Below are 24,482 nucleotides of genomic sequence, written 5' to 3'. Positions count from 1 at the left end.
TTAAAACATGATGATGTCACAGTCAAGCTGACCTTTGACCTTTTGACCTTCATTATTTTATCCTGTTAGACATTTGTGTCAAGTTTGGTCAGAATTAGTGAATGAATTCTTCAGTTATAGACAGAAACATGTTTTGTGAGGTCACACTGACCTTTGACCACCAAAATCTTATCAGTTCATTGTTGAGTCCAAGTTGACGTTTGTGCCAAAGTCAAAAAAATTCCCTGAAGCTGTTCTTGAGCTAGAGCGTTTACGAGACTATGACCATCGAGGTCACAATGACCATGATGTTTCACTTCTGACCACCACATACTTATCCCTTCATCCTTGACACAAAGTGGACGTTTGTGCCAAATTTAAAGAAATTTCCTGGAGGCGTTCTTAAGATATATTCACAAGAATGAGAGGGATGGAAGGTCACTGTTACCTTGACCTTCAACCACCAAAATTGACTCAGTTCACACAGATGACGACATGCTCGACCTTGCCAAGCCCTGTAGCCACGCCCCTGCCGCTTCACAGAGCGCTGTTCACTTGTTTACTCACAGTTTATTGATATTGAAGGTGATGTCATCGGTTCATGTCGCTGCCTGTCTCCAACACCATCACACAGACGGAGAAAAACTGGCTTCACAATATTAAGAGTTCTCTCTGTGTACTTTGTTGTGTTAATACACCGCTGTCCTCCTCATCCTCGCCACAAAGTCTTCGCCACAGCTGATAATAAGTTTAGTTTGTACAATCAGAGACAAACAGCAGATTCACCTGCTCATCTGATCGTATGAAGACAGGAAGTTACCCTCGGGTTTTTTAGTTCATGTACACATTAAAATAATCAAATATGAACTCACGTTGAGCTGCAGGGTCTCCGTCCATTGTCCAATCACGCGGTAGCCTGGACCTGTGATGTTGTTCCACTGGTACTGAAAGAGGTCGTAGCGTCCGGGGGCGTCGCCATTCCGGTTGAATGTCACTGAAGTACCAGCACTTCCTGTAGGGGACAAATAGCCACTGAGTCAACGAGTCAATCAACACATCAATCATCAGTCAAGTTTACGTCCAGATTTAGTTCAAATTGTAACTGATTTTCCAGAAAAACGGATCAAATAAATTATGAATGAATGATTGTTTCCATTAATAAAGACACTTAACAACTCTCCGTCCAGCCGCAAGACACACACTGAGGTCAGTGTTAAAGTTGTCGACAAAAACTATGACGAAAATCTCATGAAGAAAACATTTTCTCCATGACGAAAACAAGAGGACGAGCTAAAAATAGATCTTGATGATAAAAACTAAAACATAATCTATGTGTCATTTTCACTGACGAGACGAGACATGACCAAAGTGTTAGCGGTGGAGTATCAGTGCTGTGTGTGTGTTAATCGTGTGCTTGTGATCAATGGCGCTGCTTATAAGTGGTGGACAGGGTGTATGGGCGGGAACTTGATCCAGCAGAAAACTGTGCAGACTTTGGGTCTTAGTGATGTCACCAGCGTAACATGGCAGTGTCTGTATCTGGGATATGTTGACTTTATTTTTGTACAGTGGAGACACATCGTCCGTCTTCATACGCAGTCTGTGGTTTCAACGTATCCACCACATAATAACGTACAAACTTATCTGTGGTTTGCAGAAACGTACAACAGTTTACAACAGTTTAATGTCCACTGGCTTCTTGTAGCTCTGACGTTTCATCAAAGAATCAGATATTTTCTAACACAGTTGTTGTTTTGTTCCGACGTCTCCACCAGGAGAGAGTCACGTTCATCCAACCTGACAAGCTCCAGCTCTGAGTCACGTAACAGAGTCCGTGGAGAAATGACTGGGACTTCATGACTCGATGAATGAAGCGGGTAAAAACACTGACTGAATGAATAAATGAACGAGCCGTCTAATATCTGAAGCTTGTTAGCGTGACTGTGAGCCTGCAGCGTGGCGCAGACCTGACAGTAAACTGATTTTGGCACTTTCTCTGAGACTCGTCTCTCAGGACGTCAGGTCGTCTCTCTGACCTTCCCGTCCTCTCCGTCTCCTTGTCTTTTGTTTTCCTCTGTTCTTTCTACTCCGCGACGCTGCGAGGGCCCCTCAAAGACACGCTGTTTATTTACTCTGGCTCGTCGGGCTTTGGTGTGGGCCAGGAGTCTCTTTCAAGTTTGTATTTAATTTAGAGTGAAAGGGAGGGAGGCAGATAGAGAGGAAAATAGAAATGTGGTGAAAAGAGAGAGTAGAAAAGGGCTGACAGGCGGAGGAGAGGGGACAGATAGTGTTGGGCTTCCTCTGTTCAAAATGAAATACAAAGAGAAATTTCCTGGGGTCACAAAGAACTGTTTTGGCAGGAAACTCTGCGGCTTCTTTATTAATATGCTTTTCTCTCAGTAACTGTGACGTTTGAACCGTCGGCAGCGACACAATAACACTAACTAACTTTGGAATATTCTGCCTCTTACTTTTCAAACATTTTCATGTTTGTGTTTGCAGCTTTATGTTTAATATTTCACTTCACACACAGCTTCTATCTTCTCCTGTGTAATGATACATGCGAAGAACTGCATCTTACTTGTGTGCACGACACATTGTTCATCTGCCAGAATACAGTGTGTAAGAGCATGCGTGCATTAGTGCAGCACGTTTATGGCTCTGTGCCTGCGTGTTTGCTGGGAGGACTGTGTCATGCTAATGTGCTGAGGTCTCTGCATTAGTGGAGGCAACCTGCCATCTTCAATAATCCAAGAATGAACCCTCTCTGGGAGCACGGAGTTAACTCCAGTCTGCTCCCAGCACCGTGACCTCCAGCATGCACTGGGGTGGTTTGCAGCTGAGTGTGAAGCTGGGAGTCGGGCTGAGGGTCAACACGTCTGACGTTGTGGTTCTCGGCTGGAAAACAGAGGATTGCTCTCTCTGGGTTGGGAAGAGTTACTGCCCCAAGCAAGAGTTCAAGTATCTCCGGGTCTTCACGAGGATAAAATGGAGCGTGAGATGGACAGGCTGATTGGTGCAGCGTCAGCAGTGATGCCGCGTTGTGCCGTTCCATTGTGGTGAAGACGGAGCTGATCCTGAAAGCAAAGCTCTAGATCTAGATCCATCTACGCTCCGACCCTCAGCTGTGGTCATGAGCTTTGTTTAGAGACTGAGAGAATGAGACTACAGGTAAAAGTATCTGAAATGAGTTTCCTCCGTAGGGTGGCTGGGCTCAGCCTTGAGGCCCAGACAAACCACGCCATCATCAAAGAACTCTATATCTCGGCCAAAAAAGTTGCAACTGAACACACTACAAAGACAACAGCCGACCAGCATGTACGCTCTGTTCCTGCATGACAGGAAACAACTCCACGGCAACAGGCGGCAGTGGTCTGTATCAGAGTTGCAAATTAACACCTGTCACGCGCCAAATCTGGGTGAATTTGGCCGATGGCGGGTGGATTTCATGAACCTACCCACCACCGTGTCAGGTAAAAACTTTCACAAACAATTGAACTGTTCCATGAAAAAGTCGATTCAATCACAGGACGCTCTAATTAAGTTGTGAAGTGTGTCCTCACTGCGTCTTCTCAACCAATCGGAGTGAAGTTTTTTTTCTTCGTCCTCTTGTTTGTGTTAACTGGCGTACCACCAACCAACCAACCAACCAACCAACCAACCAACCAACTGCCGTAAAGTAAGATCAAGGAGAAGATTCACAGAACTGAGTAGCGTTAACAGTTAACGTTAGCATGGGTGTGTTTGTTTGACGGAGTCTTTTAAAGGTAGGATCTGGAGGATTTTCAAACAAAACAAAATATAGACATATACAAATGAAATCCTGCTTAATCATCACCTATGGGCTTCTACTCATGTGTGGTGGTGACTCTGTTTGCAGAGCTCCTGCCCTTTAACTGTATTTTGATGTTTTTGTGAGCTCGGACCGCTTCTGGGCGGAGATTTTCCCAGCCAATGAGAGAGCGCAGGTGCCGTGCCCGAGCGTGCACCAGCGCGAGCCTTGCCTGAACCTCTTCTGTGAAGCCTTCTTCCATACCTCCGGGCTCCGTACACCCGGGAGAGTTGAGCCTGATAGGAGGGGCCAAATTTGAATGTGTGTTTACAAACAGCAACTGGAAAATCCTCCAGACCCTACCTTTAAAGACAATATGGTGACATGTTACTGGTATAAAGAGAGCGGCCGATGTCACAGAGCCTACTGAAGAGGAGACAACTCCAGTTCATGAACCAAAAGTAAAAAGGGAAAAGGGGATTTCTTTTAAGTTGAAGTAATAATAATACATTTATTTATTTATTTTTTTTGCTTGGGTGTCTGCATTTTGTTTTTCTGCATTTGAAGTGTGTGTGTGTGTGTGTGTGTGTGTGTGTGTGTGTGTGTGTGTGTGTGTGTGAGGGAGAGAATTAAAAATGAATAAGCATTAAATGAAATATTAAACTGATGCCTTTTATGAGAGCAATGTGTATTAGTTGTTTTTGTTTTTTCTTTGTACAGACAAACGTAGGACTAAATTTAAGTACACACAGAAGTGTGATAACAGAATGGAGGCTGGTAAAAAGTCTGAGTGACTAGTGGAAGGAAAAGTTAATTTCCTACACTGGTGTGTTTTCATTATTAAGTGAAACAGGAAGACTGACAGGACGGACTCAAGATTCTAGTTAGCCAGTTAGCACATTAAACACAACCTGCTGTTGAAATAACAAATAATATTTATTAAAAACACAAAACCCAACACAATTAAGAGGCATTGCTGCTAAAGAGCTCAATGGATAAAAAACATAATCAAACCTCACATAAGTTGGATCTACTGCCCTCATGACTTCAGTCATTTGTTTACTTTCCTCACTTCTGTTTCTCTTCTCGTGTGCTGAGCTGAACTGACAGAGTGATTTCTCTTATTGATGGGCTCCACCATCGCCAACACCAATTCCACATGCCGATAGGTGCCAACGGTGCAGAGACACACTGCAAAATTGAGGGCGACAGGCGCTCACCGATGGCCTGACACTGACCAACAGCTGACAGTGGGCCTGGTGCGTCAGGATCTTTAGAGACACAGTGAGGAGCTCAGACGTAAAAAAGTGAGCTCAGAATAGAGCTGCTGCTCCTTCATGTTGGGAGGAGCCAGTTGAGGTGGTTCATCTGATCAGGATGGCACCTGGGCACCTCCTGTCCAACTGGTAAGAGACCCCAGGGAAGAACATGCTGGAGGGATCTATCTCATCTGCAAACACTTGAGGTCCCTCAAGAGGAGCTGGAAGATGTTGCTGAGGAGGGTCCCCTGAACGCTTCTCTCAGCCGGCTGATCCTGCAACTAGCCACGGATAGGTGGATGAAAATGGATGGATGTCTCAGTCCAGCCACCCCAATGTCTCACTAATCTGTTTTCACTTAGTTTTTATCGATGCACCAACTTAATGCACAGCACGTCACCAGTGCCTTCCTGAAAAGTTCAGAGATTTTCAACTTAAAGTGCTCGGAGCAGCTGCACGTAAAAGGTGGAGCGCTCTAGAATTTGACTCAACACTTCCTCCAGGTGGCTCCATGGCGTCACATATGCTCGCTCCTCTTTTGAGAACAATTGAAAAAGATGCCAGCGCTATGTGAACACAGGTCCTAAGCTCAGAATATTTTTCTTTATCCATTGAGCTGTTCAGCAGAAACGCTTCCTGACGGTTTGGGTTTGTTCACTGGAGCACGGTAAATATGCTCCGATTGTGTTGTTACTGTGCTAACTGGCTAACTAGCATCAAGACGCTCTTCCTGTTTCGCTTTTTGAATGATGAATACAGACGACCGCCGTCTGCTGCTGTGGAGAGTTATTTCCTCTCACACAGGAGCAGAACATATGTGCTGGTTGGCCGTCGGTCGTAGACTTTGCGGTGTGTCCATGTGCAACTTTCTGGCTGAGACACGGCGGCATGAGGCAACCAGATTCATCTGAGTCCAACATATTTCTGCACATTCTTTCAGATGACACAGCTCCAGCTGAAGATGAAGATGATGGTTTGTATGTACGAGTGCAGAGTGAAGACACAGTTGAAGCAAAGTGTTTGTCCGTTTATCCAAAGTGGAGAGCAGTAATGGATACGCACCGGTACAGGAAGCATGAAGCTGATATGTGACATGTTTCATAAAGCTTTTAAGGCTTTTATCGGCTCTCCTCTGGCGTCAGTCGCTCCAGTAAAGATTCAAAAAAATCAAGTGATGTTGCTTTTTTCTTTTTTTTTTATATCACAGATGTGTCAGGAATATTTCAAGGAGCAAAGACAGAAGAAAAAGGAAAAATAAAATATCTTCTATAACTTTAGAATTTATGGGTAAAAAGCATCGTGGAAATGAAACGTTTTAATAACTTATCAATAATCAGAGTCTCACGATCAAGCTTAACATCTCCCTCCACATCTTATCTCATATCTCTGTGTTTGCAGCACAATCTGGTTCAGTTTAATGAAAAACGTGACTGCTTTTAATCAGTTGTCTTAGTTACTGTGTCAAACACACAGAGGCACAGACGGACTGACGGCTGAGATCACACAGAAAAAATAGATTCACAGTCTGAAGGAAGAGCCGAGTTTTTAAAGAGTCTGCTGTTGAGTAGCTCAATTATTAATTCCTGCCATGACCAGACAACTGGCTCGGATCAATACTGGGGTTAATAGCTACCACAGGCAACACAGACCCACCTCTTGATATAAAATGTATTTTGTTTCTCAGTCGATATTTGGCTCATGTTTGTTTCAATACAGATTCTGGGAGAAACAAAGAACTCTTCTGTCTCTGGTGGAAAATAGAGACTTTTATGTGTTTCTGCTTTCTTTCTTTACAGTGATCAATGTCTTAATTGATTGTTATGTGGCAGAGATCTCAGAAATATGATCTGTTTCTGTAGGAAGTGGAGCAGGAACGCGGAGGAGGTGACGGCAGCTCTGCAGAAAACAGCTCTGAGCTGATTCTTCTTCTTTTAATGTGGAATTATTAAGCCTGTAATAAACGGTGAGTGAGCAGTTCAGCTGCCACTTTGATTTGAAATTAGCACAGTGCAGCTTTGCTAATTAGCTGATAAAAGAATCTCTCTGCAGGGGCAGATTTCAGCGGCTCCGTCTCGTGCATTAAAACTATAAAACTATGCAAATAATGGCATGAAGAATAATAATACAGGTGAAACTGCAAATCACTCACTGTGAAAATGTGTTCAACAGTTTCACTGAGTGTTAAACATGTTACACATCTCACATATTAATGACCTGGAACTTTACTCGGGATCATAACGTGTGACGTGTGTATTTATATATATATAAATATCCGGGCTGCCTGTGTTAATGCATTTGTATATTTATCGCAGTGACATTAAGGTCCAAACACAACACGTGAGTATTCTATTTTCTTTAAATCGCATGCTGCTATTTTGTCTCTTTAACACACCAAACATTTTTTAATCATCATCTGATAAGCTGACCCCGATGCTTTTATTCTTCTATTCATTGCGTAAATTCACGATACGTTACAAAATGAAAAGACACATTTCCTCCTCTGCCTCTCTCCACTGCAGGTACCTGTCGGACTGACATCACTCCCTCCCTCCACCACGGCTGCATGAAGGGGCGGAGCTCTCCTCCTCCTTGTCATCATCGTCCACCTGAATATTACTATCTGACCTGTTGAACATGAGCTGTCTGAGTTATGAAATGACTCTGTGTGTTCCTCTGTCTTGTCCCAGCGGTGTCCCGCCTCCACGTTTTCTTCTTTTGAACGTCTCCTTTCAGTTGAAAAAACTCGGCTCAGCTGACAGTCAGCAGTAATCTGCACCTTGTGTCAAACAGTACTTTGAGTTTGAGCTCTCACCTACGAGCTGAGCACACAGATGCTGCTAGTCAGACTGATGTCATTACAGCGTTGATAAATGGCTGGAAACAGACTGCAGACCTGCTTTAAAAGTCCTGTGTGTGATTTACACTGGCTTCATATGAATAGACTGAAAACTCTGCTAGCCGCTAGGCTAATTTATGCAATGTAAAATGCCATAGGCTTGTGCTAATAATGTTAGCATGCTGTATTTGTGGGGAAAACGTGTCCAGATAAAGACAAGTGTTTGTCTGTGAGTCTTATGAGTTATAATGAAGCTGACTTGTGCACTTGGGACGGAGCGTTTGCTATCATGGCTCTGGAAGAATCTGCTCAAGAAAATCAGGTTGGCTAAGTCACTTCTTTTAAGTCCCTCCTTAAAGCTTACTTTTATCTGAGAATCACAGAAACTCCACTCCAAAGGTGTAACTGCAGAGTGACACAGACACACCACCACACAAGTATATCATTCATCAAGGGGACGTCCTCAGGTTGACATGTTGTGTCTTACCATCGGAGGAACAATAGTCTGACACGCACTGTATAAATCAGAGAAAGACACCAAACTGAAACTACTGAAAAATGATGATGCTTAATCGGATGATTGGACGTCAGTGAGTCATCAAAGTTATATCAGAGTTACTGCACTTTTCTCAACTGCAAGAGAGTAATCCTCCCAAACAAACAAACAAACAAACAAACAAACACTATTTGACAGAATATTTGGACCTGAAATGTCCCCATCAAATCAAAAATGTTTCTTGACACAAAGCCTCACTGCGTCCTCTCGTCTGTCCAGCAGGTTCACGCCACTCTTTGTCTCCTGACGTCTGAGACTTCACATTATTTTCCTGTTTAAGCTGAGAAGCTGCAGCACGTCTGTGATTACACAAAAATTTTGCTGCACAGTTACGAAGAAAAGCTCGACTGCGTTCTCATGCTCCCCAGCAGCTGGCTTTGTCACACCAGCTTCCTGTTAAAAACTGGATTTAAAATCCGTCTAATTAGTTTAAAGGCACGACACAATTTACCTCCAACACGTATCAGTGCTTCGTTTCCTGCTTAACAAGTCGTCCAAGTTAAACCACAGAATCCTTCTTTTGTATCCGTCCTGCACAACAACACTCTGAGTGTTTTCTGACTTATCGACAGGATGATGTCATCTGTCCGCGTCTTTAAAACTGTTCTCTGTGTTGTGATGGTTTGTTGAAGGAAATATGGTTTGGGTTAAAACAGATTTGTGTCTCTATAACTTCACAGTTTCTGTTCTTTTCCTTTGCTTCTTACACGAGTCAGAAAATAAACACAGATGATCTCACTTGTCTTTTATTTTCTCCTCGCCCTAAATCTGCTTTCTTTCCCCAGACTTCCCCTCTGATATAAAGTTAATAATCATGAACTTTCACCTGTATGATGGGTCATGACGTAGACAGAGGAGGACAGCATTTTCATTGATGTCTGTATCGGGGTGGATGTAAGGAGTTCTGGCAAGATATTAACGTTTGGATTAGGGAACAGGATTAAACATGTTCATACTAACTTATCAAAGTGATGTTATTTTGACACGTTGTGAGGAGCAGCGCTTATTCTGTCCTGGCTGTGGAACACTGGACCAGGGTCTTGGGGTCAGTTGAGGTGGTTCAACATTTGATCAGGATCCTCCCGGGCGCCTCCCGTTACGTTGCGTTCACTCCGGGCACCAATAAAACAATTTGTGCAGGTTAATTAGATGTAAAGTCAAAGTAAAGACCTGATTAGATGCCAGTTCCCGCCAGGAGGCACGATGGATGCAATAGACGTGATGCAAATGATGTAGGTAGCGCAACTTTGCATCATGCACTTTTTTACGTGAGGTGAAAAATCGGAACTTCAGTGAGCAATTCGCATCGCAATAGCCAATCAGCACTGAGATCCTACAGGGACGTTTGACGCTGAGGACTTACTGGCGAAAGTTCATTCATCGATTCAGCGATTTGATGCACACATGATGCGAGATATTTTATAAAATGGATGGATGGATGAATGGATGGATGGATGTGAGGAGGGGGTTAAAGAACAAAATAACCCAAGTGTCAGCTTCACTCATCACCCCAAAAACTGTCTCACAGCCTCAAGGTATCGGCAACAGAAGCACTTTGGTGAAGGTCTGTCTCAGGCTTTCATCTCTGCAGACCAAAATCTTTCTCTCACGCTGCTGTGAGTGTTTTACCACAGTCATAAAAAAGTGTAAACACGCTTTAGTTGCAACAGCCTGCAATATGTGTTAAATAATGCCTCCTAATTATGCCGATAAAAGATATAATCCAGGCGACGTTATGCTCCTTTCTAAACGTAGGAAACACAACTCTATGTAAACACACACACACACACACACCTAACACCTTCAGCTCGAGGCTGCCAGAGTAAAGACGATAATATCACGCTGCAAAACACTCTTATAATAACTCTGCATTTCATTTGCATTTTGGCTGGAGAGTGAAACGTCTCAGAAGGCCAACTGCTCGCTCATAAAGGAGCTCCGTCTTCCATTATTGGACATTTGAAGAGAGACACGAGGTGATGAAGCTCCTCAGGCGGTTTATGTTCCAAAACAGTGTACTGAATGGAAAGTAAGTTTGGAGAGACAGAAATCTTACCACCTGGCACAGTCAGCCGCCGCCTTAATGATCGACTTAACTGAGAGCAGTCATTTTGTGCTATGGGGCAATAAAAGTCTTAATGATTGCCCCTTTAAGACCGAGGCTGTCCATCATCTCTCTTTACAGCACCTGTTCACCAACACGCCGTCAGAGTTCCTTCGCTGCTCTGTTGACTCTGTGCGGCTCCGCTCAGGTTGACCTCCTCGTGGTAAATCACATCCACGCACCGCTGCACCTTTAATACGCCCTCTGTTCTCCATTTCACAGCGTTAGGAACCAAACAATCTCTGAACCCATCCGCTAAGTCATCGTCTAAAGGCAACAGGCAACAGAGAACAGGATCGTGACGTGAGCGGGAGTGAGCAACACAAAGCATTGTGGGATTGATGGAAGCTACAGTGGTTGAGTTTATATCTTATCCAGCCTGACAACAAGGAGCATTGCTGCATTATCAACTGCCACAAACATTCTCACGACCTGCGTGTGAAACAGATCACCAGTGGAGTGACGATTCTTCAGGTTTCCAGTGAAACCTTACGACATTATTAACACTGACATAAGTGTAAAATGGATGACGAAAAAACCCAATCAAATCATAGCCTCCACGTTTACAGCTAACATTAATCACTACGACAGAAACTATTCAAAACTGCAGAGAGAGAGATTTTAGTGTCAGAAATCTGATACCAACAGCCACCTTCGCAGCAGTATCATACGGCAACCCAGACTCACTCCAAAGTTGTCAAATACCAGCACTTGGTCAGTGACTTCCTGTGTCAGACACCGACAAAAAAAGCCATCCTTTCACATTGGCATGTTACGTGGCCAGTTGGTGCCCAGTGGCGTCAGGGGGAAACAAAGCTTTGATTTACTTTAATTTCACAGATAAGAAACAGAAAGGAAATCCCTGCTAGCTGCTAGGCTAATGTATACAATGTAAAATGCCATAGGCTTGTGCTAAAAACGTTAGCATGTTGTATTTGTGGGGAAAATGTGTCCTCTGCCCCGTCAGATCAGCAGATAGATCAGAGTCACCTGGTTAGATGGAGCTGTCCAGGATTTAGACAAGTTTCAGTGAATCAAAGGATGTTACAGGTCCTTAACCTGGAAATCCAGATGCCCCGCCCCTAGCAAATTCAAAGTTGCTCTGCACTGGGACGAGCAGAGCCCGTTGAATCGCCATTGGACCAATCAGATCAATCTGTCTGACAGAGGTGGGCTCTGGGCGGGCGTAACATGATGAGGACAGCGCTGCACCGCAGGAGTCTAAAAGTAAACAGCCAAGATGGCCGCTGCCGAAGGACCACGTCCATTCACTTTAGCTTTGGAAGAAACACTAAGCCAACTACACTTATGTTTCTCCTTGAGAGAGGAACAGAAGACTGTCCTAGAAGCCTTCGCTTCCAGGAAGGATGTTTTTGCCGTTTTGCCGACAGGATACAACAAAAGCATAATATATCAGTTAGCCCCACTGGTCGGCAAACACATGGGGCTTAGTGCAATGAATATGTCACCTTGTTTTGTGCTCGGATTGGCCATCGTTAGGGTTGGGACTCGTTAGGATTTTAACGATTCCAATTCCTTACTGATTCCTTCTTAACGGTCCGATTCCTCTTACCGATTCCTACATTATATTCATTATACTTGCTATACTTAAACAAGTATATAATAAACACAAATGCAATCTATTACCTTAAATTAACCACAGCAATGTAATAAAAAAATACTTATGCCTTCATGCTTGGGCACTGTTATTTACATGACAACACCTGAACATAACACACACACACATTGGCTGTTTGTTTCTATCTCTCCCCTCGCTGGAACAATCAGACCTCCTGCCGCCTGCTCCCGTCTCAAACACGGAGGTCTCCCTCTCCGCGGAGCACCCACGGCGCACGCCCGGCCTGTTAAATAGCCTGTAACCATGACAACTGTGTGACACAAACTCAGTGCTTTAGTCATTAAATAATGTCGGGCTCGGTCGGGTTCGGACAGAAATAATCGGCCCGTGCTGCACTCTAATGGAAATGCACGTGACTTTTTTTTTTTACAATCTAGGAACTGTTTGCAGGAACCGTTACTCCAAATGTGATGGAACCGGTTCCGGAACCGGAACTTTGGACAAGTTCCAAAAAAGAACTGGATCCGGATCCCAGCCATAGCCTTCGTGCTATCCAATTGCGTCCAGCGGCATTTGAAATGCCTCAGTTAGTGCCGCCCCTTGGGTAGGAAGGGGGTATCGGTGAGGGCCAGACTCTAAATCTTTCTAGATTTCAGTCTGGATTTCCAGGCTAACAGGTCCTGATATCCTGTCAGAAGCTGATGCGGCACTGAGGTTGACCAGTTTCCTCTTCCCCATTATTGACTCGCAGCCACCGACTTTCACCCAGGAGGTCGGTGTTCACTTCCTGTGAGACTGTAAAGCTGAACCCTGTTCTTTTTTCCTAAACGTAACCATGTGTGTGTGTTGTTGGAGGCAAAAAACATCAGTTGGTGGTGTTGTACTGACATAGTGCTTTAATTTTGAAAGAGACTGTATGCAAACTGTACATTTCCTGTGAAAACAGAAGTGTATTTTGAAAACAGACAATGCATGTAACAGGCTGAAGTTGACACGGCGTCCCAGAACATCAACAACCAACACACCCAGGGTACCTTGGACGTCATATGTGGACGTGGAAAGTCCATGACCAAACGTGGACATGTGACGAGGTCACAGTGAGGATGTGAGGATACGCCGCTGCACAGCGTCAGGTCAAAACGTTGCTGGTAACTACGTTATACAATACAAACGACTGGACTCCACTGAACTTTATAACAAGACGGAGCAGCTTTAATCTGTTTGTCTTGAGACCAGAGCAGATTTTCAGAGTTGTTGGGTCACACAGGAACATGTGGTTTAGTCACACAGACGTTTGTCCTTCAGTCTGGACTCTGAGTGGATCAGGAGCCTCTCTGCTCCGCACTTCTGCCTCCACGATGCTGTTTTGGTATTTTGATGTAAATACATAAAAAATAAAGAGAATAAACTTCTCTAAACAACTCCATATAAGGCGTGATGAAGAGCATGGTTATGATGGAGGATAAAAACCCTCAGGACTGTGATGCGGAGGACATTTTATGAGACAATCTAGACAATTTTTATGCACTTTTATCACCAGGAGTGTTTTTATGATCAGCGTCAGTTGGCTACTTTGGTGGATTTCGATTGTTTTCCATCTGAAACCGCTCTCGTCTCAATGATTCACTCGTGTATCTCGGCCTTGGAGCACACACTATATATCGTTAAGGAGCGCTTTATGGCCTGCGGAAGGACAGAGCCATCCGTCCACTCACCGTTGAAGCTGACGCTGCGGATGTACTTGAGCAGTTTCTTCCCTCCAGCCAGGTCCATCTCGGGGCAGATGCCCGACATCTCCGGACACAGATCCCTCTGCATGTTGTGGAGGGCGTGGGCCATGGCGTACACCGCGTCGATCACAAACTGGACCTTACCCTCCTGCTCGTACTTGGAATCAACGCCAATACGCTCCTGACCTGAGAGAGACAGACAGAGAGCTGACAGTCACACTTAATATTTACAGGAGTGTGCAGCTTACAGTCACAGATCCAGAGACGTCTCCCACTGAAGAACACTGACAGTGAGTCAGCATTGAAAATAATAATAATATTTGCTGTGGGCGTTCCAGGTGAACTCATGGGGACATTATTATTTCTATAAATGGCCTAAAAACCAATCTTAAAGTGTGTGTGAAAATGTTTCTATTCAAATTAAACAGATTATTTTTTTATATTTAGTGTAAAGTTGAAAGAAATTCACAAGCTTGACAAAAAAAACATAAAAGTAATTTGAGGTAAAACAAACACATGAAGGAGTCACTCTGAGCTCAACCAAACAATGGATTGTTGACAGTAGTTGTTTGTTTCAACTAGTCTCATCATGGATCTCTGGTCTGAACTGGACGTTACATTATGCTGCCGGCCATTTGACCAGCTGAGTGTCAGGTGACATCATCAGCCGGCTTGAGTCGAGCTCAGACCGGCCAGTTCACGCCGCTGACACTTTTCTCTGCAACGTTCTAAAACCATTTCGTCTAGTCGAGAGTCTTTGGTCCGAACTGGACTTTAGTCTGTTTTACTGAACACTGTTCACACTACAGGACACAATGAGTCCTCACACAGAGTGGGGAAAACCACTGCTGTACACTGGTTTAACTGGGTGCACAATCAAAACAGGTGAGTGAACTTTATTTAATCACGTTTCTGGAGCGAACACTCGGAACCTGCTGAGAATGACTGTAGCTGTGTCTCAGATCAACAAACAGCTGAGGATGACAGAAACTAGACGTATCTGGTCACAAACCAAAGTTATCACAGTTCATCCTGACGGGATCATAAATGTCTGGACAGGAGTAAATGTATATTTATTAAACAGTTGATGAGATATTTCAGTCTGGAACAAACGGACTGACTGACAGACTGACGTCATACAGAGTTTTGGCTTTGAAAACAAACACTGAAAGAGTTACACTAAATATAAAACACAGGCATTCAAAATTATTGTTATCATTATTTTTAAATATAGTTTTTTGCATTCTGGTGTGTTTCTCACTTCAGTTCAGATCTTTATCGTCCCTCGAGGAGAAATCTGATTTACAGTGAAAAACAAAAAGACAACATGCCAGAAGACACGGGACATTAATCAGCAAAGTTACAGCAAACAACCAAATAAAAAAGATGCATCTGTTGGTTAAAGTATCAAAGCAGTGGGACGGTCTGTGATAAAGTGCTGCTGAGCGCTGCAGTCAAGGTTTAGTGCAAATTAAGTGCATTTACTGCACAACAAATTTAAACCTATTGGTTTTTACCCTGAGGGACCTGAATCTCCGCCAAGAAGGGAGAAGAACAAACTCCCTCTCTGAGAGTGGGAGGTCCGAGCGGGCCAAGATCGACCGTCTCTGCGGGCTGAGTTTGCAGATGTGTTGAGGTCAGGGTTCATGTTGTCCATCACTGTTCTCAGGTAGCTGCAGCACTCGGCTGTCTCAACAAGTGAGCCCTTCGTCACAGAGGGGAAGGTTGAGTCAAAGTCGATGACAATCTCCTGACCTTTTCTTCATGTCACTATTTTTACACAGTAAGTTTTTCTTTTATTATGCTGACAGTTTCTTCTTTTTTGGTTTGTTTAAAAATTGTTTTCCAGGCCTGAGAAAGTTGTGGAATTGATAAAATCCTTCAAAGTTTTATAAAAGTCATGACATTTTGTTGATGGCAATGACATGAACTGTTACAGTAATCCTCTGTGGATAACCTTTCCTGTGATGTAACATGAAATTTCTTTTCTGTAGCCTTTGACGTAATGTTGCTCTAATTAGCGTCAGAGCGTGACAACGTTTTGTTAACCATCACGTGTTTCTTTATTTTCTCCTTATGTTCTGTCCATTCATGTATGACTGAGCTGGAATTCTGTTTGAATCTGACATGTTTGAATAAACGCCTTTGCACACCACGTCAGCTCTTTTTGTCCGAAATTGTCGCATTTCTAAAAAATAAATTCAACCTCACGTTGTGTCAATCATCTCTGCACACTGACTCTGATATTTTCATCCGTTATTAAAGTGTTTCAGGGTCGTTCCCCCGGAGCCTTTAGAGACGACTGATGGAGCAGGGCAGAGGAACGAGGTGTGCAGCATCCTTTCATAACTCAGACAGCTCACATTCAACAGGTCAGGTAGTAAGACTCAGGGGATGATGACGAAGAGGAGGAGGATGTGGAGACAGAGAGGAAGTGATGTCAGTCAGATAGGTAACTCCAGTGGAGAGAGGTGAAGGAGGAAATGTGTTTGTTCATTTTGTCACGTGTTGCAAATTTTGACACCAAATAGAACAATAAAACACATCGAGTCAGTGTGAAAGGTTTCTGTGCATAACGATGTTTTTGAAAAATCACAACTGAAAGAAACAAAAACCAGACTCAGTGTGCAGAGGCCTTAAGTGCTGCACACATCGTCTGACAGGTCTGATTGTAGAGACAACCGGTGGCTGAATCACAACATTAACGTTAATGAGCTACAGCCGATAACATCAGTCAGCTGATGACTGTTGTACTTTGTCATGCACACCGACTCCACTTATATCTCACACAAACCAGATTCACTGTTCGTCACAGAGAAGCTTTCAGCGTTTCTGCACGCTCTCATTCAAATGTACTTTGTTACTTTCAGCCTCTGCTCACAACAGATGGAAATGACTGAAAGGTGTTCTCTGTCCTCAGATTAATGACGCTGATTCCTTCTTCTGTGATTGTGTGAGCACAAAGTGTAAAAGTGAGACATTTTGAAATCCTGTATGTGAAACAGAGCATGCAGAGAAGTGCTGAGCGGCCCGGTGATACAACGACCGGCACCGTTTCCCATTAAAGCTCTCATATCTGAGCGCTGTTCTCCCGGTTGGTGGTGAAGCCTGAGGGAGTGAAACCTGAGCCTGTCTCAGCAGAAAAGACGAGCGTGTCCAAAGTTACATGCTCCCAAAACAGCAGCAGTTTGCATCCATGTAGAGTCTGATAACAGGATTATGATGTCTGCTGTGTCAGTCGGCCAATGAAAAAGGAGGATATTGGCCTTTCATTAACTGCTGGCTGGACATGTGGTCCATGCTGATGCAGTGGAGACTCTCAGACACTCACTGTTATATATGGTTTTAAATGTTAAACTGACCAGTAAGTGACCTGTTTCACCAACCACTGAACATGGAGGTCACACCTGAGAAAAGTTCAGTTTTTCCACAACATTCCTACAACATGAAGTAAAGTAACAGCTTGTTGAGTGTCTCCTATCCACCTTATTTTTCACGGAAACACAGAGGCAAAACAGAACGCAGCCAACTTCCGTTTTTTTGTGCGACACTTCCAGCCCAGCACTCTTGACCACTGTGTAAATGGGAATCGCCTTGTTGTTTACCTGCTGAGTTTAGCTATATGTATATATCACATTTTTCACTGTATCACCGTTTAGACTAATCTGTTTGTAAAGTCTATAAACACAGTGATTGATCAAACATTACTATTTCTGTGTGCACGTTTAGTAATTCACATGGTTATCGTAGATTAGCTGGGCTAACCGTTAGCTGTTAGCCGTGTCTGTAATAACTCAAACGGTCCGTGAAAAAAATATTTTTTCCAGCTGATGTCTTAGTTACAACATGATTGAGCTAGCAGGAGTAGTTTCATGTCGTATCCAACAACGGGAGGCTTTTAACAGATGNTTTCTCACAGTTGTGCACACGTGTGGCTGGCATGCAGAAGCACCGTCTGTGTGTCTGTGTGTCGAGGGTGCGAGCCGCAGCTTCAGCTGCTCAGGTAGAGAGGCTGTGTAGCCCGGTGTGTTTTTTCGCTGATTCGGTTCTGCAGGTTCTCTGCTGGTACACATCAAGCAGTTTGTCTCACTCGGGATAGATTGTGCTTTTCTGGTTCATAGTTTTTGACTGACGTGCAATTTATTCGCGTTTAGAGGGAATACATTTCCGTCATAACGGAAACGTGGGCACAGTTATCTATATAAAATACACAGACTAACTAACTAAGTAACTGATTGACTAACATAAACAACTGAAAATTGAAAAAAATTATCTTGCACCGTTAGCTCCGGTAAGGGAAAGCATGAGGGAAAGCGGCTGACCGGAAGTCACGCACAAAAAAACGGAAGTTGATCACTATTTACTTCCGTGTTTGAAAATAAGGTGGATAGCTACAGAAGCTTCCTGCAAAGGAAGAGAAAGTTGTGCTTTTCTTGCAGCAGCTGGTCGAGTGAGGATAAATAATTTAGGCCCTCTGGTGTGAAATTTAAATACACCAACAAACAAGACTAGGTGAAGATATCTGGCATTTACAAGTTAACATTATAAACCTAGGCTACTACTAAACACACTTAATGATTCAAACACACGCATAAACAGTAACAATCACATTTTTTGTGTAAATAAATTTAGTACTGGTGAAACACAGAGGGGCCGATGAACAAACATTTATCTGTCTAAATAAACTACAGACATATCAGACTACAAACTACACTGCCCACATCTGAACAAAAAGGGAACAGACAGGAACCACAGGAAATGTCTAAAAAAGTCTTATCTTTTGTGACAAAATGTTCGAGTCAGGAGTCCTGCCCAGACCACACTTAACTGCTAACATTGCTAATGGTCAGCTAACACTGCTAAAAGCCTTCTAACATTGCTAATGGTCAGCTAACACTGCTAAAAGCCTTCTAACATTGCTAACGGTCAGCTAACACCACAACCAGCTAAAGGTGTGTTCACACCGGACCTGTTTTTTTTCCCGCCAGAGACGAGTTAACATACAAAATCAATGCAAATGGGCAACTGAGCATATATTCGCCCGGGAGAAAAATCGCTCGGGCTCCGAGTGACAGCAACAGAGCGAGAGAGCGAAATTTCGCTCGTCGCTTGAGATGAGAAATCTCATGTGGAGCGGTATTTCGCTGGGTCCTGTCGCTTGCAGCTCAACGCTGATTGGCTGCCGGAACCCGGGGGGGGGGGGGGGGGGGTGCTTGACTGTCATGACATGTCAGCTTCATTAAAAGTATATCTGCAAATTAAAAGCAACAATAGATGTAAAAACACACATAGACAATGCATCTGTGATCAGTTCCCTAATTTAATTTTAATCATTTTTTCAATCTTCTCCAGTTTCTCATTTTATTTTATGGAAGTGATCAATGTAAGTGCAGTTGTCCTAGAGCCGCCACAACGGTTTTTATAATGCAAATAACTCTGTTTAGATAAAACCTACAAGCTTCTCTTCCTATGACTTTTACTAAAAATGTGTACTGCTTCCAATGTTCATTCATTCATTCAATCACGTGTTCAATGTGTGTGTGTGTGTGTGTGTGTGTGTGTGTGTGTGTCAGAGAGGAGTTCTCCTCCGGCATGGCATTCTGCTCCAGCCCGTGTTGCTTGCTTCACACGAGGGTGAAAAATGCGTTCTCTACGTCTTCTTTCATCATTTCGATGTCTCCTTCTTGCAACAATAACCACAGCCATGTGTGCGCAATTACGCATACAAACCGTTTGCACCTCCCTTTGGCACATGTTAAATATAGACGCAGTTTCTATGAGCAAAATTGCTGTCAGGTTTGATTAATCACTTTGCGAGTGCTAAATTAATATATTTACATTTTCTCCTCCCAGCACACGCACAATTGCGTGTAAACGTCCCATATTGCATATTCATTGCAGCAAACATACTAACTGGATGCAGATGCACTATTTTGCACCTTTGAAAGACACAACCCTTAGTACGCACTGTTAGTACATCAGTTTGTACATTTTTTTGTGCGTGCAATGAGTTTGCACACGTTTTTATACACGCAAACCTTTAGTAGATCTGGCCCATAGTGTACAGGAACATCTGCACTGAGTATCTGTCCGTCTGTCCGTCCGTCTGTCTGTCCATCTGTCTGTCCGTCTGTCTAAATAAAAACATGTTGCAAATTTTGGAACTAATTACATCCATCCTTTTTTTTAATCTAAATTTAGAATTTTGGACTACAATACTCTTGATGTTAAATCTTAACAATCTTAAATGTCATTGGAAATGTCTGGAAACAAGCATGTTTGGAATTAAAACCTATCAGAGATCAGTAAAGTAGACAGACAGCTCAGATACGTTTTTAGGAGAGACTTTAACAACAACAGTGACTCAGACAGATAAATATATGACATACTTGCCAACTCTCCCGATTCACGCAGGAGACTTTTAACCCTATCTCCCGCGATGCTCCCGTCAGTAATTTCTCCCGCTAATCTCCCGATTTTACAGTGAAGGAAACAAGTAATATTGTGGGGGATATTTGTCGCAGTATCTGGCAACCCTGGCCTGCCTGCGCGTATGAGGCAAGCCGGTGACATGACTCAGTCACTCGCTGGAGGCAGTGATACGCCAAGTAGCGTTGATACTGCCGGAAAGAGGGAACAAGGATTAAGGCTTGGACATTCACACACTCAGATGCACACAATTCAGTGTCCAGTTAAGGCCTCTACACATGATCAGCTGTAAAACCGCTTTGCGCTGGCTGTCCCATTGTTTGTCTATGGAGAGGGCGGCAACGCCTGACAAAGCGGCACCGCTACCCTTGGTGTCGCGCACCGCTGGGATTTTCCGCCTGAGCGCTGCACTCAGAGTTGAAATTATTTGAACTCTGACCGCGCCGCTGCGCCGCACCTGGGGTGAGCAAAGCACATTGTTCTTATCATGTGAAGGCCGCTTTAGTGTTGTTTTGTAAGGCAACTCTTTTGCACATTGTGTACAATATTGTATTTCTATTGTATTTCATTCTGTGATGGTGGCACAGTCAGTGGCACACACTTTTTAATTTGATGTGCAATAAATACTGCATACTAAATGCATTGCAGTGTAACCGCCTTATTATTTAGCCTTCTGGTACTCATTTCAACAATTAAAACTGCTCATTTTTTCATTGTCCTCAATGGTAAACAGAATCATTTATTGAATATCAAAGAAACAACATTTTCAGAACAAGTTTCCTTCATCAGGTTTAAAATACAAGGCAAGAAATGGCGACAATTATACGCACACCTGGCGAAGGAACCTTGTTCCTTGGGCCGATACACCAATGAAAAAAATCTGCCTATTTTTCACAACCCAATGTTGGCAAGTATGATATGATGAACTTTTCATTGTAAGTTTTTGGTCTGGCTACATTCCTGTGCCCTACAGAACCAGCTCCTGTTGTTAACCAGCACCTTAAATACCATTTAGAACATCTTTCATTACATTGATCGTTTTGTCATTGATCAGTTTCAGAGGTGTTTAAACCATAACTTTAACAGATACCAGTTCTTACACTTTTTACCTTCCATAATGTCACAACATTGTATTTATGCTGTTTGTTTTCATTCAAAGACACAGAAACATTGAACTCCAATTTGATGTCATTTTATTATGACTAATGATGGTATAGTCTAATATGATTGACATTGGTGGGAAAACCTGAGCACCAGGAGAAAACCCGTGAGTAGATAATAATAATAATCTACAGAAGCTGTCAGTGCTATATCGTAGGCAAATGGATTTGCCTGTGTCCCTTTGCCTACGATATAGCACCAGAGTACCATGACCTGGATGACTAAGACACAGACATCTCTGGGAGGCAATTATTGCCCAGCCTGAGCTGAGCAATGATTGCCTCCTCCTCTACCTCCTTCTTCTCGTCTGCTCTAGTTTGTTCTTCCTTCTAGAGCATTTTTTTTTTAAAATGTCATTGACATTAACGGGCGAACCTGAGCACCAGGAGAAAACCCTCTGTGGAAGCTGTCAGTGCTATATTGTAGGCAAATGGATTTGCCTGTGTCCCTTTGCCTACGATATAGCACTTATGAGTACCATGACCTGGATGACTAGGACACAGACATGTCTGGGAGGCAGTTGTTGCCCAGCCTGAGCTGAGCAACAATTGCCTCCTCCTCTACACCCTTTTTTTTTTTTTAAATGTGACCGACACTGACGGGTGAACCTGAGCACCAGGAGAAGACCGCACATAAATTGAGAAAGCTATGGGAGCTACTGATGCCCAGCCTGAGCTGAACAATCAGCAGCCTGCATTTCTTCCTCCTCCTTCTCGTCTCCTCTTGTTTGTGCTGCCTTCTGCTGCATTTTGATCTTCATCTTCTGCAGCTGGGTCTCTCTGTCATCGGAAGACCTCCTTGGAAACAAGAAGAAATGTTTCCTCTTCTTGTTTATGTACAAACAGAGGTCCTCCAGTTCTGTCTTGTCGGCGACCAGCTGCGTTACCTCTGTTTCCAGGCTCTGCTGTTTCTCAGCCAGGTCCTCTGTAACCTTCTCCAGAGCGGTGTATTTAGCCTGCCAGGATGTCTGGCTCTGGAGGAGCTTGGCATCTCTTGAGGTCACCTCTTGTGTTGTCTCGGCAAGTTTTTTGACGAGACATTTATTGTCCTCAGTGAGACGGAGGATCTCAGCATCTCTCTGGCTGAGTTTGGCCCCCACTATATGTTTGGTCTGCTGTGCCTTCATGCTCTGTTGACTTTCTCCCAGCTTGTAGAAGTTGTCTGTCAGAGTCTGGAATTTAGCCTCCCAGGATGTCTGGCTCTGGAGGAGCTCAGCATCTTTAACGTTCAGCTCTTCTACTATTTCGGAGAGCTTGTGAATGAGGCTGTTGGTGTTGTCTGTGAGATGGATGATCTCAAGGTCTCTCTGGTGGAGTTGCTCCTCCATCAGAGAGACCTTGATGGTCAATTCCTTCTCCCGCATCTCCCATTTCTGGTTATTTGCCTCAATGTCTGTTGCAGACTTCTGACTCAGAGCCTCGTATTTCGCCTGCCAGACGTCCTCGCTCTGCTGGAGGGCAGCATCTTTGCTGCTTATCACTGTGTGTGCCTCTGCCAGCGTCAGAAGGAGACTCTGTTTCTCGTTGTGGAGTTTCAGGAGGTCAGCGCTCATCTGATGCATCTCTTGTCTCATCTGGGCTTCCCTCTCCTGGTACTCACTCAGTACCTGGCTCTCAACCTCCTGCCTCAAAACCAGCTTGCTCTGGTTTGAGGCAGGTTGTTTCAGGGCCTCATACCCTGCAACCTTCTTCTTGACACTGTTGAACATCTTTTGGTGTTCCTTGTCCTTCTGGTTTCCGCAAGAGGTTTCAGCTGGTCTTTGTCTGTTGTGGGGTCTTCTTTCCATCTTTCTTTGCAGTGATGGCCAACAGACTCTGCTAATCCTAAGAATACTCACTGTGTGTGTTCTATCGTCTGTAAAAGACTCAGTACGCTACACCAGTGTCTGACTGAATTTATGTGATCTCGGGGTCTATTTACTAATTTCAATTTTGATGTGTTCCGTGCGACGAATTGTCATAAAGGATTAGAACACTGATGGCGTTCTAACTCCTCCTCTAACTCCCCCCATCCACTCCACATAGAATTTAAAAGTGGGCGGGGCTATTCCAGAGAGGGTTCCCACTGGTCCTGACAGTTCTTTCATGTTATTTAATTTGTGACACATTGATAATCGTTGTCTGTGAGCTCCTGTAAAGCTGCTGCTAGTCCTCATTATACAAATTCCCAGATGTTGTTTTTGAGGCAAAACGGCAACAAAATTGTCTGAAGCTGAATATTTTGCTAAATAAAAACATTACATCCATCTTCTTCATTTTTTCAAAAATAAATTTCGAATTGTGGACTTCACAATACTCTGGAGTTAAAATGTTATTAGAAATGTTCGGAAAGAAAAATAAATATATTCAATGTTTAAACTCCAACTCTGACGTGTTAAATGCTCATATACTCCACTATTTGTCGAAAATAATTTACAAATCACTGAATTCTGATTTTGTGCTTGTTTTAAACTAAAATGTACTAATAATATTGGTGTGCCGCGATCTTTATCTGCAACTGTGCAGAAATACTGGGTTTAAACAGCATGAACAGGCATGCAAAAAAAGAAAAACGCTGTGGAGGGTCTGAATGCTGATTTACAATTCAAATGTCAACCGGTATGAATGAAGTTTCAAAGCCTCTAACTGTTCATCACTGCCCTGAAATGTTGCAGATCTGTTGTTTTTCTATTATTTATTATTACTGCATTACTCATGTTGGCGCGGTCACTGTTGAGATTCGTTTTTTATTATTAACAAAATGTTTTTTTATTGACCGTATGAATGGTTTTGTTTTCAAATAAATATTTGGAAACAAAAACATATGCTTTGGTGTACCTTTACAGAGTTTTGCAATATGTATAGCCACCTGTAGGGCCTATGTATCAAAATGTATAACTTTCAGCAGCGGTCTGCCGCGGTCGGAGGTATAAATGCTCAGAAGTCTAGTGTGTTTCATTTTTGTAACTTAAAGGCTTCAGAAAACATACAAGACACATTTTTAGTAAAAGTCATAGGAAGAGAAGCTTGTAGGTTTTATCTAAACAGAGTTATTTGCATTATAAAAACCGTCATGGCAGCTCTAGGACAAGTGCACTT

At 43.3% G+C, this 24,482-nt stretch overlaps 1 protein-coding gene across 1 annotated transcript in view; it reads right to left on the bottom strand.

Moving 5' to 3' along the window:
• Nucleotides 1-24,482, bottom strand: part of LOC126385742 (metabotropic glutamate receptor 7) — a 397,617-nt gene that overhangs the window by 85,069 nt on the left and 288,066 nt on the right. The window contains exons 6-7 of the mRNA XM_050037660.1: nucleotides 13,801-14,001; nucleotides 852-991 (exon numbers count right to left, since the gene is read on the bottom strand). Of these exons, the coding sequence (XP_049893617.1) occupies nucleotides 852-991; nucleotides 13,801-14,001 (341 nt within the window). The remainder of the gene's footprint in view (nucleotides 1-851; nucleotides 992-13,800; nucleotides 14,002-24,482) is intronic.

This window comes from Epinephelus moara, chromosome 24 (genome assembly GCF_006386435.1).
Source record: "Epinephelus moara isolate mb chromosome 24, YSFRI_EMoa_1.0, whole genome shotgun sequence".
NCBI lineage: Eukaryota > Metazoa > Chordata > Actinopteri > Perciformes > Serranidae > Epinephelus > Epinephelus moara.
This window is presented reverse-complemented; position numbering and strand designations above follow the sequence as displayed.